Source organism: Eublepharis macularius, chromosome 14 (assembly GCF_028583425.1).
Source record: "Eublepharis macularius isolate TG4126 chromosome 14, MPM_Emac_v1.0, whole genome shotgun sequence".
NCBI classification, from domain to species: Eukaryota; Metazoa; Chordata; class Lepidosauria; order Squamata; family Eublepharidae; genus Eublepharis; species Eublepharis macularius.
Window position 1 is genome coordinate 37068565 of NC_072803.1, and position 14175 is coordinate 37082739.

The 14175-nt window shown below is 43.9% G+C and overlaps 1 protein-coding gene across 2 annotated transcripts in view; it reads right to left on the reverse strand.

Annotated features, from left to right (window-relative positions):
• The window catches only part of AAK1 (AP2 associated kinase 1), an 89525-nt gene that overhangs the window by 32108 nt on the left and 43242 nt on the right, over nt 1-14175 (reverse strand). Inside the window, exons 12-17 of one of the 2 annotated variants that reach the window (XM_054997343.1) lie at nt 12297-12574; nt 11052-11300; nt 7808-8031; nt 6962-7119; nt 5477-5593; nt 2984-3073 (exon numbers count right to left, since the gene is read on the reverse strand). In XM_054997343.1, coding sequence (XP_054853318.1) covers nt 2984-3073; nt 5477-5593; nt 6962-7119; nt 7808-8031; nt 11052-11300; nt 12297-12574 — 1116 coding nt within the window. The remainder of the gene's footprint in view (nt 1-2983; nt 3074-5476; nt 5594-6961; nt 7120-7807; nt 8032-11051; nt 11301-12296; nt 12575-14175) is intronic. The other variant, XM_054997344.1, reaches the window with a different exon arrangement.

Genomic DNA, 14175 nt, shown 5'->3' on the forward strand with positions numbered 1-14175 from the left:
CAGCTAAAAAAGAAAAACCACCTAGTAAGAATCTAGTCAAAGAGTGTATCTAGAACTGAAAGACTCAAAGCTAAAAGGTTAAGAAGTAGACAGCCAAGATCTTCTCAAGCAGCTATCCCCAGACTCAAAGGTAGTTCCCATACTAGTCAGCCTTACAGGGTAACTGATGCATCAAAAGGAGAGCCTGAGACCCCAATTTTGCCAAGTCTTCTAAAACTGAATATTGGTTTTAGATCACACATTGCAAAACTATTACAAGTGCTTTATAGAACTATTGCAAGTGTTTTATAGAAAAACAGTACAAAGGGTTGCATGTTAAAAGGTAACATTAAATTGTACACCCACCAAGCTAGTTTCTACATCTAGAAACCTGGATTCTACAGCCTATGCAAATCATGAACCATTTCTCCTGTGCTGCATAATTTATTCTGAAGTTTTTATTATTTTGCATAATTTATTTTGTTTTCCTTAGACATGGCAAGGGGCAAACACCACTGCAGGGCCCTTAACGTTCATCCCCCTACACCACCGGAAACCTTATTCAGTGCACCCCTTGCAGGCTACTGAGATTTTCGCCTTCACATGCTCAAAACATTGAAGCTTGCTTTAAAAAAAAAAAAAGGATAAATGAAGATAATCAAGAAACTAAATCCAGCATCATCAAGCACAAGCATCACATTATATTTATAAAGCACCTACATTTGATCAAAGTAATGTACAATAAATCCTGCAATACTATTGCATTCCCCGTTACTTTTCCATGTGCACAGCCCTCCCCAGAATAGTAGGCAAAGGAGAGTAAAGAGATCCTAAGAGCCAGGAGAAAACTGCAAGAGAATGTTGTTTGGGTGTATACTCTGAGAGTAAGACATGCAGGAGACAAGGGAGCAGGAGACAGCATACCAGCTCCCTCCTTCAACACAAAGGTGATGGTGTCAGAGCTGAAGCAGAATGGGGAGGGGGAGCTCTCAACTTCATGCAGCTGTTTGTTGACTTTTAGGGAAGGAAGTTATGGGACCTATCTGAAAGAGTCAACGGTTCCAAAAACTGGGGAGCAGCATTCATCTGTCCCTATGAGCTTTACCCCTTGAGTTCTTCCACACTCCACTGTCCCCCAAAGTCTCTTGCCTTTCAGATTTGACAGCTTGTCTTCTCCCACTCTGCTTTCCTCTCAGTGATATCTCCCTCTCCAAATCCCCCCACCTGCTCTTGACCCATGGTTGACTGATGCTGCATAGGACCAACTAAAAAAGCTAATGTCTGATGCAGAAAACAACAGAAAATAATCATTCACACTCACATAAAGACATGAAGCTGCCTTGTACTGAATCAGACCATTGGTCTATCAAGGTGAGTGCTGGCTATGGCTACTCTCATACTGGCAGCAGCTCTTTCATATCACCTATTACTGGATCCTTTTAACTGGAAACACCAGTGACTGAAGCGGGGATCTTCTATATGCCAAGCAGATGCTCTACCACTGACCCATCTCCTGCTCACTCTATGGATCAAGCAGGGAAGCCTGTTAAAGGGACCTTCCCCTTCCTCGGCACAAAAGGATAATTGCTTGGAACTTGAAGAATCGACTTCAGAATTCTAACAGATGCCGTACTGTCATCTTGTCCGTCCTACTGCAGTTACATTACCATTAGCAATTCCTGTGTAGTGAACAAAAAACATTAAAATTTAAGGGAACGCTGCAGGGTGCGATTCACTGGAACATGTCCTGTGAAAATCTACTGAACTGTAAAATCAGAGCACTTGCCAGAGATTAAGTGCTTTGAATGTGTACATGAATGTGTACACGGTTAATACGCATTTATCTATCAGACCACTAAAGCAACATACAGCCCTGCTAACATAGCAAAAGAGAGACATAAGTCGACCTTCTTCCCAGACAACTTGCTAAGAAACCTAAGAGACTGCCTTTATCACTGTGCCCAGCCAGGTCCTTTCAGCCTGACCCGAAATGCCCTTGTAAGACCATCTATGTGCCAAGTCACAACAAGGGTACAGAGAGTAGCATTCTGGATGGCTGTTCCAAGCCCTGAAGCAGTGCAAGACCTGCTTTTTCCAGCTGGCATTTGGCAGTCAAGTATAAAGTACAACAGTGCTTAATAATTGGAAGGGCAGAGGGAGCTCATGTGATAAAACAGGCTGCATCCCTTTCGAGGCAGTCTAAACGACTGAATAAAATGAACGGATGGATTGAAAACAAACAAAACAGTGTACCCCCTCCAATGACAATTCTTCCTTTGAAGTTGCATTTATAAGCCAGCAAGGACTAAAGCCAGGGTGGGAGGGAAGGTAGCATGGTATAGCCCAACCTAACCGGGGCCAGTACTCCAATGGGGGCCACCAAGGAAGACTCTGGTTCTCACTTGCCTTAGAAGCCTCTTGGGCTGGGGTCATCATAAGTTGGTTGCAACTTGATAGCACATACATACATACCTAAAGCCAGGGCAGGGGAAAAAATTAAGATTTCTAAGAGCCACCGACAAAATATTGAACTACCAATTTGACACACCAAGGGAGACTAGGGAGGCCCGAGTATATATGCCCTCTCTGCATCCCTGAAGCTCACTGGGTGATCTAAAACCAAGCAGAATTCTCTCAACTTAACCAACGACGCAGGATTGTTGTGAGTATCAAATGTGGGGGTGGGGGAGAGAACCTTGTACACTGCCTTGAATTCCTTGGAAGGAGGGTTCTAAAAAGCCAAAGAAATGTGAATGTACATGAGTTGTATGTGCTGGAGAAACTTGGTCCAAAACCCACCAATGTCCAGATAATGAAACCATATGTAATTTTAATTCATTATACCAAATGATTTGTTGAGGGGGACCAGGAATCAGCAGGCTGGCCTATCCCGAGTAATCCAGGCGGTCACTGGAGAAGGCAGTATCTTTTAAGGACACGATCTGAGAAGCAAATCCTTGGATCCCTTCCCACATTACTCTACAGTTTTATCAGTCAGAGTTACCTGGTGTATCTGATAGTGGAAGAGGAATGAAAGGATCAGGAACAGCCAGAAGTGGTGGGCTAGAATCCAGAATATCTTTTGTTTTTTCAGCTGGAGAAGCAGCAAAGGAGAAGCATTAGAAGGAGAGGGAGGGTGGGGAGACAGAAAGAAAGTCAAGCAGAGTCCAACAGGCCACACACGCCTTTAAAAGGCTATTTAACTGCATTCTGTGTCTGGGTGTGCCACTATGCTACTCTTCCCCTTCTGCTAACCATGATGCAGTTATTTTGCCCCCCAAAGCATTTCAAGGGCTACCCCAAATTGTTATGGATTCTTCCAAGGTCACCGCAGGCCATCAGAAGAAAAACCTAAAGGGATCCAAGCCACCCACTCCCACACCCTCCAAACTCAACTCTTTGCATTTGCATCATTGATTCAAGAGTCAGAAAGTCTGTCTTAAAGGGGGAAAGGATTATATATCTATGACTACACTTTTCTGATGTGTGGGTTAGCACCTAGGAAACAGTCCTGCACACACTCTTAGTATCAACATATTTTAGCTCCACTTTTCAGTCAAAAAGCGGTTCCTCAAAGTGGCTTACGGCAATTAACCACCAATATGAATATCATTAATGAAAGAGGAAGGGGATTCCCAAAGAAGTTTCAGTCCACTTACAACAGAATGGAGCAAGAAGATGCTTTTCACAAAGAACGAGACTATGGATTAGACCACTGTATATAGAAGGGTCCCCGACATGGTGTCCGTGGGCATAACTGTGCCCACCTATACCTTTCCTTGTGTTTGGCATGTGTTTTTAGAAAGCAGGTGGGGCTTTTGCCCAGCAGGGCTTTTTATTGGCCCTTGGAGATCTGATTGGATGCAGATTTTTAGAAGTATTCCTTTGACAGAAGCTGCTTCCACTGCACAAGAATCTTCACCGTGTGACTAAAGGTAAGCTCTAAGCTGTAGCAACTATTTTGTGGCTGGCTCCGTCTCTTGCAGCAGCCATTTTGTGGCAGCCACCATACTGTGTCAGAATTCCAAATGTGCCCACAGGCTCAAAAAGGTTGGGGACCCCTGGTATATAGTATGCATTATTTGTTTGCTGTATGTATTACCTTGTTCCCACCATATTACCTTCTATTTATATACTACCATTTCTTTTGCATTGTTTAACATATCCTGCCTAATAATTTTTGCTTTCTTTCAAACTTCTGTAAATCCTAGTCTGATCACATTGGAGGTGACATCCCACTGAGTGCACTGACTTACACTATGTGCTGTGCCTCAAGTTTCAGTGAGAAACGTGGACTACCAGTAAATATACAAACAAACAGTAAGATGTTCGGTTGCAGCTTCAGCTCTCTAAGTGCATCATGTATACCATTCCCAACAACTGCCCTGTAATACAGATTATTAGGGCCAATCTATACTGGATTGAAAGCAGTATTGACCTCAATAAGGCCACATAGCAAGTTTGTAGTAGAGGTGAGATGCAAACAGGGGACTTGCAAGTTTGCTCCCTAAGTTGGCTTGTATATGGAGGAGCATGCTGGGGACGACTCCCTGCTAGGTACAGCACTGAGCAGAGGTAAGAAAGCAATCTCAGATCAGCTTGTCGCTGTTACTGATCTTTTAATTGCAGTATGTGTCAGCAAAATGCAACTGGCAACCAAACTAGAAAAAGACAGTGCAGATCCAGAAGTCTGAGAGAAGTCTGTCCATTATCATTCTTCACCATTTCAAAAGATGCAACCTCCCCACCCCTAGACATTGCAGTCACGGTGTGCGTTCGTAAAACACCCTGTGCCAAAAAGCACTACTGGCATGAACTCTTAGTGGTCCAGCAAGCAGCAGCCTCCCAGTTTTTGAGGAGGAATGACGAGCTGAAACAGGCCAGGCTGATGGCCTATACAAAATGATATGCACACATCCTAGGACATGTTCTAGGATCCTCTGCAACGTGCAAGCATTCTGTGGTCTTCAGTAGTGTGGAACATGTTCTCTGAAAGCCATCAGTCTGGAGCAAACAAAATGCTACCTTAGGAACAGAGCCCGGCCTCTTCATTTGGATCAGCACAGCTCATTGAAGCATCGGCCAGATGCTGCTCCTTGAAGGGCCAGGAACTCTCACAACTTCTGTCTCCATTTTTGCAAGAAGAGATGGTGGGAATATGTAAGCAAAATCTTGTAGATTATTCTTAAAGTCTACCCCTCTTCTCTGGTGGTTTCTACATACAATAGGAATCTCCAACAGCTGAAGAATTACACCAGGCTCAGTAAAAACACAGCCAAGCCTCACAAGGTTAGAAAGGGTGATGGTCCCTCTGAGAACCCTGAGAACAGTCAGCTGCTTTGAGTCTACAAGAAGACATCCAAGCTTTAGTAGAACTATCTGATTGGAATAAACATTCTCAGCAAGCCCCAGGTTTTATATTCATTGGGCAATTTTGCTTTGTACCACATTCATTCATTCACATATAAGTCATGGCATCCCCCCTCCCCAGACATACCTGATACAGATGCGAGAGAAGATGATCCAAATACATCTGCTTGCGTTGCAGAAGGTGCCGGCTGAAAACCCGGAATCAAGTTCTCTGTGGAGCTGCAGAGCTTCTCCGGAAGTTTACCTGAAATTTCAAGGATCTGGTTTTAAACTGGATCTCAGCATCACTTGACAGACTAACGTATATGCAGAATACACACACCTCCCAATGGGCGATGCACATTCCTACTATCCGTTCTTAATATAAACCCGTTTTTCCAGCAACAAGGTCTTTAAGGCCAAACAAACAAAATCTACACATGCTTTTCCCACTGGTCTTATAGTGGGACTATTCTGGATGCTGACTTTTTTTAAAAGAGGGGGGTATGAATGCATTTGTAATTATACAGAATTATATAGTATTTTTATAGTATTGCATAATGCAAGTGGCTCTAAAACCCCTACAGGGCTAAAAGGCAGGGTATAAATCTGAAAAGAAAGGAATTCATATTGGTGACTTTGTAAAAAGTTTGGAGAAATACAAGGAATAGGCATCTGTTAGTTATTCTGACCACAACAGTCAGAAATACAACACCGTATTCAGGTATATGCAGAGACCACAACACTCGTCCGCCATACTGTTTCCAATTAAGAATGGAAGCACCAAATTTCAGCCCTCAGCTTAGCATAAGGACAATTGCAAGCTCTCTCCCTACAACACAAGCCCACATCTGGTGATCATTCCTAGGTGTGGGGGAGGTGCACATCCATTTCGGAAATGACTCAACCAGCAAAGACCATGCATTGTTATGCACTATCAGCGGTGACCATATTTAAGCAGAGATACATTTGAAGCCTACAGGGCAGCCCTGATCACATGTTATTGTGAACACACATACGACCTGCATGTACATGTGGACTCTTGTTCATAAGAAAAAGCCAAAACACTTTACAAATGAAACCAGGGACCAGTACTTGGATAATGTGGAGTATCCATCAAGTGTTCAGCTGTACATGTGTTGAATGTAATATGAATTTTACTCAAAGCATGTATAAAGAAAAATCAAGCATACACAGATAGTGCATGCATTCACTGTAACTTGTGAATAGGGCTTCTGAAGTCTTCTAATTGAGCAAAGAAATGACACCTGGAAATACATTTTTGCTGCACTGCTAAAGTCAGCTTTGAAGCAAGACACTCCAGCTTATTGGTTGCAAGGGACTATCAACAGGAATGGATAGAGCCACATTGTGCTCCATAAGAAATTCTCTGGGGCTTCTTTTGGCTCTGGAGACAGAAGAGTGAGCCAAAGAGACCTTTTGCCTAATGCCACAGTGAGCTCTCAGGTTCTTCTTGGACACATGCCTTGGCCATTATAGATAATGGATAAAATTTTAACACATCTGCTTGCTTGTTCTTCATTTCACGGGGGAAGCCGGGAACAACTTAGAGAGTTTTCTGGCTACCCTTTCCCTCTCCGAAAACCCACTGTTGCTCAGTACTCAAACTAACCATCATTTAGTTTTGCAAAATCCTTGTTCAATAGCTCTTCTGCTGTGAGCTTGGAGAAGTTGTCGTCATCAAAGGGATTCCAGGTGGAAACATCTGGAGGGTTGTAGACATTTTGTTGAGAGGTTCTAGGGGAACCAGAAGGTGTAGTCGAAGCCGACCTAGAGGAAGCCACCCCCACAAGGAGATGAGGAAAGAATGAGTCATTTGCTAAATTGGTAGCAATATCTTAAAAAAACCCACCACTTCCAAAGTCATTGTGATGGCTGCAAACATGGCCAGATATGTGGTCTTAGAGGGTCCCACCAAGCTGTGCACCCTTGGAAATCAGGTACACAAATCCAGACTTTCAACATGAAGCTCAGAAAAGGCAACATTTATGGAATAAAAAAACCAAAATATTCCAGGACAGCGTATGTAGATGCAAGTTTGGAGAGGCAAACAAGCACTCCAATTTGCCAGGGGCTGTAACAAGGCATGAAGCATTTTATTCTGCTCTTCCTCCCAGGATCTCCCATACAAGAAAGAGGTCTTCTCTTGTGCCAGGGTGATGAATATGGGATCCTTCCACATACCCCAATTTTATTGTGGGAGGAAAAGTGTTCAGCATTCTAAAGCTGTTTTCACCTCCTCCTTCCACAACCAGTATCTCTCCTCCTGGGTCTATTTTTATAAACCTTTCTTCCTAGATGAATATCCAGGCAAACTGTGCACTTGAGACAGGGCAAGATATAAAAATCAAACTAAATAACCATAAGCAAGTGAATATAAAATAAGAACAGTGTCATTTAAAAAACACCCCGATTTACAGGAAGGGGGAATAGAGTTTGAGGGGAGTTCCCCACATACTTGGATTTATTGAGGCTGGCCTCAGCTGCCGCAGCCTGGAGAAGCTGAGTCGATTTGCTCGCTGGGACTCCAAAGACAGCGCTGTGGGTCACGTCACTCAGAATCCTCCTGTGTCCAGCTCGCTGTGTCTTGGGGGAGGACGGGGGTGTGAGAGAGCCCACTTTCTGGCCTTGAATAGCTGAGGGAGGGGTTGTTGGGGGCTTTTGTTGACGTGGAGGTGCTTGCTTTGAAGAGGAAACAAAGAAAATTTGCCTGTAATTTTAAAGAAGTGCAGAACTTCTAAAGCAGCTTCTAAGGCTCCTTACTGAGCACCAATGCCAGACTCTTGGTTGGATCTCACACAGCACCTTCCCACGGAGAGAAGATCTGCCCACAAAGTGTGACTTCCTCAAACTTCCTCACCTATAGCAGCCTGAAATGCCCCCTAAAATTCTGTCCCTAAGACAGAAGGAAATGCTGGATCCAACCCTTTGAGAGCAAGTGTGGTGTAGTGGCTAGAGTGTGAGACCAGGAATGGGTTGTTATGAGCATAACAAGGATATGCTTGTTAACCACAGTATTTTGAACTTTTCACAGTATTCCACTTTTTAAAAAAATTATCTCACGATTTCTCATGGAATGATGATGACGTCCTGAAGAACTCAAGGGTTCTGCAGAAGCCAGGTTGGGAAACACTGGTCTAAGGTATGACATACCATAAACAATGTAGGCAGTGGAGTACAAAGGTAAAAGACAGTGCAGTACAAGCTCCCTTAGAAAAGCACCCTTCTGGATAGTTCCACTATACTGCAGTTCTGCTTCTTTTATAAAAATGCCCTTCTGAACAATTCTATTTGGCACATTCTGTGGAATGACCTCTTCTGGCAAGCCCTTGCACAATGCAGGAGCCATACGAGAGAATGTACAGGAATAGGCAAGGGCTGCTATTACCATCTGTAAAGAGCAATGCTCAGAAGGCGTTGCCAGGACAGCTTCATTAATCTGAACAGGGCATATCAGTAGAGGAGATCCTGCAGGTATATGGGCCCAAGGCCATCAAGGGCTTCATAGATGATGACCACTACCTTGAACGGAATCCAGTAACTGATCATTAACTAACGGACTGCCTGCAGAATGGGTGTAATGCCATGTGTAGCTCTGAACAGTGACTGAGCTGTGGTGTTCGAATTGCTATACACCACTGACAAGCTGAAGAGAAATTATGTGCGAGTATTTCTTGTCCTGTACTTCTAACAGCATAAGAATACATTAAGCACTAGCATGCAAATAATGCAAGATGAGCAGGTGAGCATTAGCAGAGATCAGTAACAGAATAAGCTCCTGATTTAAACTTGCCCTTCCCTTAGATAGTTAAGGAGGTGGTGGTGGACAGGGAGCTGCTCATTTTCTCCTCCTTTCAGCAGTTCTCTCTTCCAGATCTACTCTTGAAACCAGATGGTGACCGATGCACAAAGCCTTTTGGCATTAAAGAGAAACTGAGCAGTGTTCTCCACTGGAACACATTTAATTTCTACTTCTGCTTCATCCCTTTTTCATTTTAAAAAAAGCCAAAGAAACTGCATTTCAGTTAAAAGGGAACAAAGAGGGATGATTACCCTTGAATAGCAATGAAGCGTGTGTTTGTGTGGGGGAGACGGATGTGATATTTCATTTGCAGCTATCAGTAGTGATGGTAATGGGGGGATCCTTGGCAAATTTCCATCCCTTTTATACTGTAGGCAGCTGCTTCACTTGGGGTGGGGAAAACCCTGCTTTTCCTTAAGTAAAGAGCGCTTGTTTGGGAGGAAGGCATACATTATAGTACCAAAATAGATGATTCACTTAAAATAAGAAGAAAGAAAAGTCTGCTGGAAGAGAGAATGCAGCCAGCAAATTCTGCTCTACTCTGCTTGTCCACAGCCGAAGTTATGGAGAACAGGAACCAGTGCCCCAGGGTCCAAAGAACCATAAAAGCCAGAATAACCCTGATACGGAGACTTGTGGAGAGAAGCCTGGCCCTCGAGACAGCCTGCTTTCATCCCTGGGACTAGAAACTCCTTCCTTAGCGGGTAACCAACCTAATAAACTGAATACGCTTATGTGGAGCACCACTCAAGAACAATGACTTCAAGCCACCCCAGTAAGATGGCTTTGGAATGGGCAGATAAGGGCAAGAATAACCCTTACAGATGAATCCAAGGCTCTCCAGTCTCCTTCCATCAGGCCCCTTAAAACTGACAGCTGCATTTCCAAGGGCTTTCAATTGAACAAAACAGCAGTTGAATTTGCTGCATTACACTGGATGCAGTGTTAACCCTGCTCATAAGAAAGCCTTCCATCCTCTAGTGATATCTGCTCACAAGACTCTCCCTTGTGCAGCTAAACCCAGTCCCTGCAGCAGACAGCAGTTCTGCAAAGGTTCCGTGGAGAAGCACATAAGCAAACTGAGGACACTCACCAGGGAAGGCAGAATACTTTTTTCTGACTAATGATACAAGGACTCCTTGGTCAGAATTTGGGTTGCTAGCTGCAGAACATGAATTTGCCCTGCCAAAGCAGCCATCTTAAAAGACCCGCTGTGCTTAGCAGATGCCTTCCCATTCATATTTACATCTAAGCCCTTCCTCCAAGGACCTCAGGGAAGTTCTGGCTCTGATGGTATGCACACTAAAAAGAGCTCAGAGCAACACATATGGTGGGGCTATTCCAATCTACCATCACAATAGGATTAAGAGAAAGTGACTTGCCCAGAGCACTCTGATGCATACTGGAGGTAGCTGGAGGGGTTCTTTCCGATTCCATTCTCCAGCATAGTGTGTGAATGCAGCTCTCAGGTTCAAATCCACTACTCTCCATCCATTCTGGTTTTCCAAGCCAGCATCCCTTATTTGCAAGTTTAGATACTACTGGTAGCTGCTGACCAATACTTTTTCAGAAGCCAGTATGTGTCAATTCCAAAGTTCACCCACAAAGCATCTAGTTTGCCAACATGATAAAGTAGAGATCCTTTAGCTAAATTCATCACAACTAAATCCACCCCATGAACCTTGTAACCGCCCAGATGCTCTCATAATTATGTGGAGGAAGCAGTATTTGTGGTAGCAGAATTTGCTAGCAATTTAGTAGGTAGATGGCGGCACCAGATGAAAACCACTCACTCTTTTCCAAGAATGGCCTTCCAGAAAAATCTGGTTCCTGATCAGGGTCAAAACATTAAAGGCAAAGGATAACCCATCAACATCTCCTAATACTTGTCGATCCATACCGGCAGATCCTGTGCAGAAGCCGGCTGAGCCACAGCCTGCTGTGCTTGAGGCAGGATCTGAGATGGTTGCTTCTGCTGCGCTGCTGCTGCTACGACCGTCTTTTGCTGCAGTGCAGCCTGTTGTGTCAGGAGCTGCTGCTGCATGTAATTCTGCATCGGCTGCTGTTGCACTGGTGTGACCACTCCCTGTTGCACCACTGGGAACTGTGGCTTCACTGGCTGCTGAGGTGCCTGCGGCATCACCGGAAGCTGCAATACCAGACCAAATATCCAGAGCTCGGCTTTGTGATTGGAGGCAACCTTGCTTTGCCTGCTTCAGCATGTTAATATTTGATGGACTGCAACTTTCTTTCCCTATCTTATTCTGCAGCTATCCCAAGGTAATTTAAGATACAGAAGACCCTGTCCCCAACACTGTATTTTATGCTATCATTCTCTTATCTCATTACTTGATTATGGGTATTTCAAAACTACTCAATGACACAGACTAGCTCATTTCAATTAAATATATGTGGACAAGCGGAGACTCATATGTTTACAGGTACAGGTTTGTGTTGGTCTTTGCAGTACCTTCTTTACACCCATTTCACTCACTCGTGTATTCTCCTATTCATCCACATGCTATTCACATGCACCACTTACATACTTCATCACCATCTGCTATTGCTGTAGAGTAGAATATTAGCACATGCTAGCTTTGTTATAACAAACATGAAAAAGAAGGGGGGGGCTGAACCAAGGCAAAATGAAGAAGGAACAGCAAATGGTACAAAAGGAACAATTCTTTAATAGTAATAGTAAGTAACCCCTATGTGTTTCACACACCCCTGACGAAGCGGATGCTAAACACGTAGGTTACTTACTATTAAAGAATCCTCCCTTTTGCACTGTTTGCTGTTCCTTCTTTGTTACGACAAACATGCACATATATTTAAACTGCTACAAGTTTGAAGAATGCAATGGTACAATCCTAAACAGACTGCCTTCAGTCTAAACCTGTTGGGCTTAGACTGAACTCACTCTGCACAGTACTGCATTGTAATCTTGGATGAGTTACTGATTATGACTCATGTGACTTGATACTTCCTGGTTTAAAAATTAGTTGCATTTTAAAATTCTGAAAGCCACTGTGTGTATTTCATTTCAATGTAAAAATCACTGTATGCCTCTTTAAAAGAAAACAGCCCCTCCCCTCCCCTTGCTTAAATCTTTTCCCAGGCCCCATCCCATGACTGACAGCCTTACCTGTGGTGGAGTTGATACTGGCTGCTGGGATGCTGGCGGATGCTGATAGAATGCAGCCTGTTGCTGCTGCTGTTGCTGCTGTTTTAAGAAGAGCTGGTGCTGAGGAGTGGCCTGGGGTTGAGTTGAAGGGACCTGTGGCTGGCAGGCAGCAGCAGTCGCTGGCTGTACAGGGGCCGGCTGCTTAGGCTGAGGTTGAGTCGGTTGGGACAGAGCTTTCGGCTGTGGGAGACTGGCAGGGAGGGAGGGCTGACTGGTAGCCAAAGATACTGGCACTGCAGCTACAAGGTGGAGAACAGAGCATATCACTAAGGTCAGAATTAAAGATGGGCACAAACTGGGAAAATTCTGAACCGTGCAGTTCGTGGTTTGTCACATTTCACGAACCATGAACCTTCACGAACTCACCCTGGTTCACGAACTGGCTCGTTTGGTTCACTTCCGAGTCAACAGAAGGTCTGCAGAGAGCCCATTCCCCCCTCCCTGTTGCCTGGCTGTACCAGGCTGTCTGCAGTGACAAAATGAAATATGAACCAAATGAACCAGGCTAAAATTCATCACGGTTCTGTGAGAAATGAGCTCTCACGAACCACCGGTTCACGAACCAGCCTGGTTTGTGATGAACTTTGGTTTGTATTTCAGTTTGTGCCCACCTCTAGTCAGAATGTGTACACCGGGGATCCCAGTCTGCTTTTATTTATTTTTTTAAATCAATTTATTAATTTTCCCACCAAACAAGTACTGAAAACATAAACATGTTTCATTCAGCAAGGAAAAGGAACCTAAGAAATGGAAGGGGAGGCAAAAGGAGAGAGAAAAATGGTCCCAGGCATGTTTTCATATACTGCAGCCTAAACAATACAAGTTAAGCTGTCCAGAGGATTACACAAAAGTCCAATACAAACCCACTTAAACAAAAACCCAATGTGCAGGGTTTTTATCTTAGGCCAGGAAGGGCCATATCTGCATAGGACTTTTAAACTTTTCATTTTTGTTTGTTTCAAATGCAAGTTCCACTGGAGGTGCTTTAAACAGATATAATCCAAATATTAATGATAAAGGACAGCCAACAATTAATAAATCAACACGCAAGGGACTTTTAAAAAGACAAAAGCCTTCTGGATCAGGTTTGTGGCCTAAAGATTAGTTGGGGGTGGGGGGAGTCTACAAAGTGAGCTTCTGTTCTGAATCTACAGACACAACCGCAACACAGAGAATTGTGGGCTGGACTCCAGCAAGGTTGTATGTCTTCTGAACAAGATGGAGACACATAGGAGTGAACTCTGTAGTGGAGCAGAGTGTTTTAGGCACTGGGGCAGACCTACTCAACGAATAAACCTGTAGGCATATTCCATTACATTGGTGCAAGCTCTGCTACCTTAATAGCACAAGGTCTGCTGACTCACCCCCAATTCAATTACAAGCTGAGTTCAGTGTGTTAATTGTGGGAGAAAGTTTCATCCTTGCCCATTACATTCTGTGACCGTATGAACTGCTGTGGTTTGAGGAGCAGCCTAGTTATGTTGGGGCACGGCACGGAATGTCACATGAAGTGAGGATGAATACCCCTCCCTACAAGTGTCAGGCTTTCATTGCAAACAGAAACAAAGACTCTAGTCCTTATGGACTGCAAAGATATTCTTGACAGCCAGTGGACAATGGGTCGGTGACATCTCCAGAGTAGCGGCTAAGCAAGAGTTCCTGCTGTCTGGAGCAGGACTTTTAAAGCCCTGCCCATGACTAGCAGAACTAGAATTGGTTATGCAAAGTAGGAGACTATGCAAGCACAATTTTATACAGACTGCAGAATCTAGTTTGTCTTGTTCTGGAATCATAAAAAAATTTTTTAGTAAAAGGTACAAAGAGTTATGGCAATAAACAT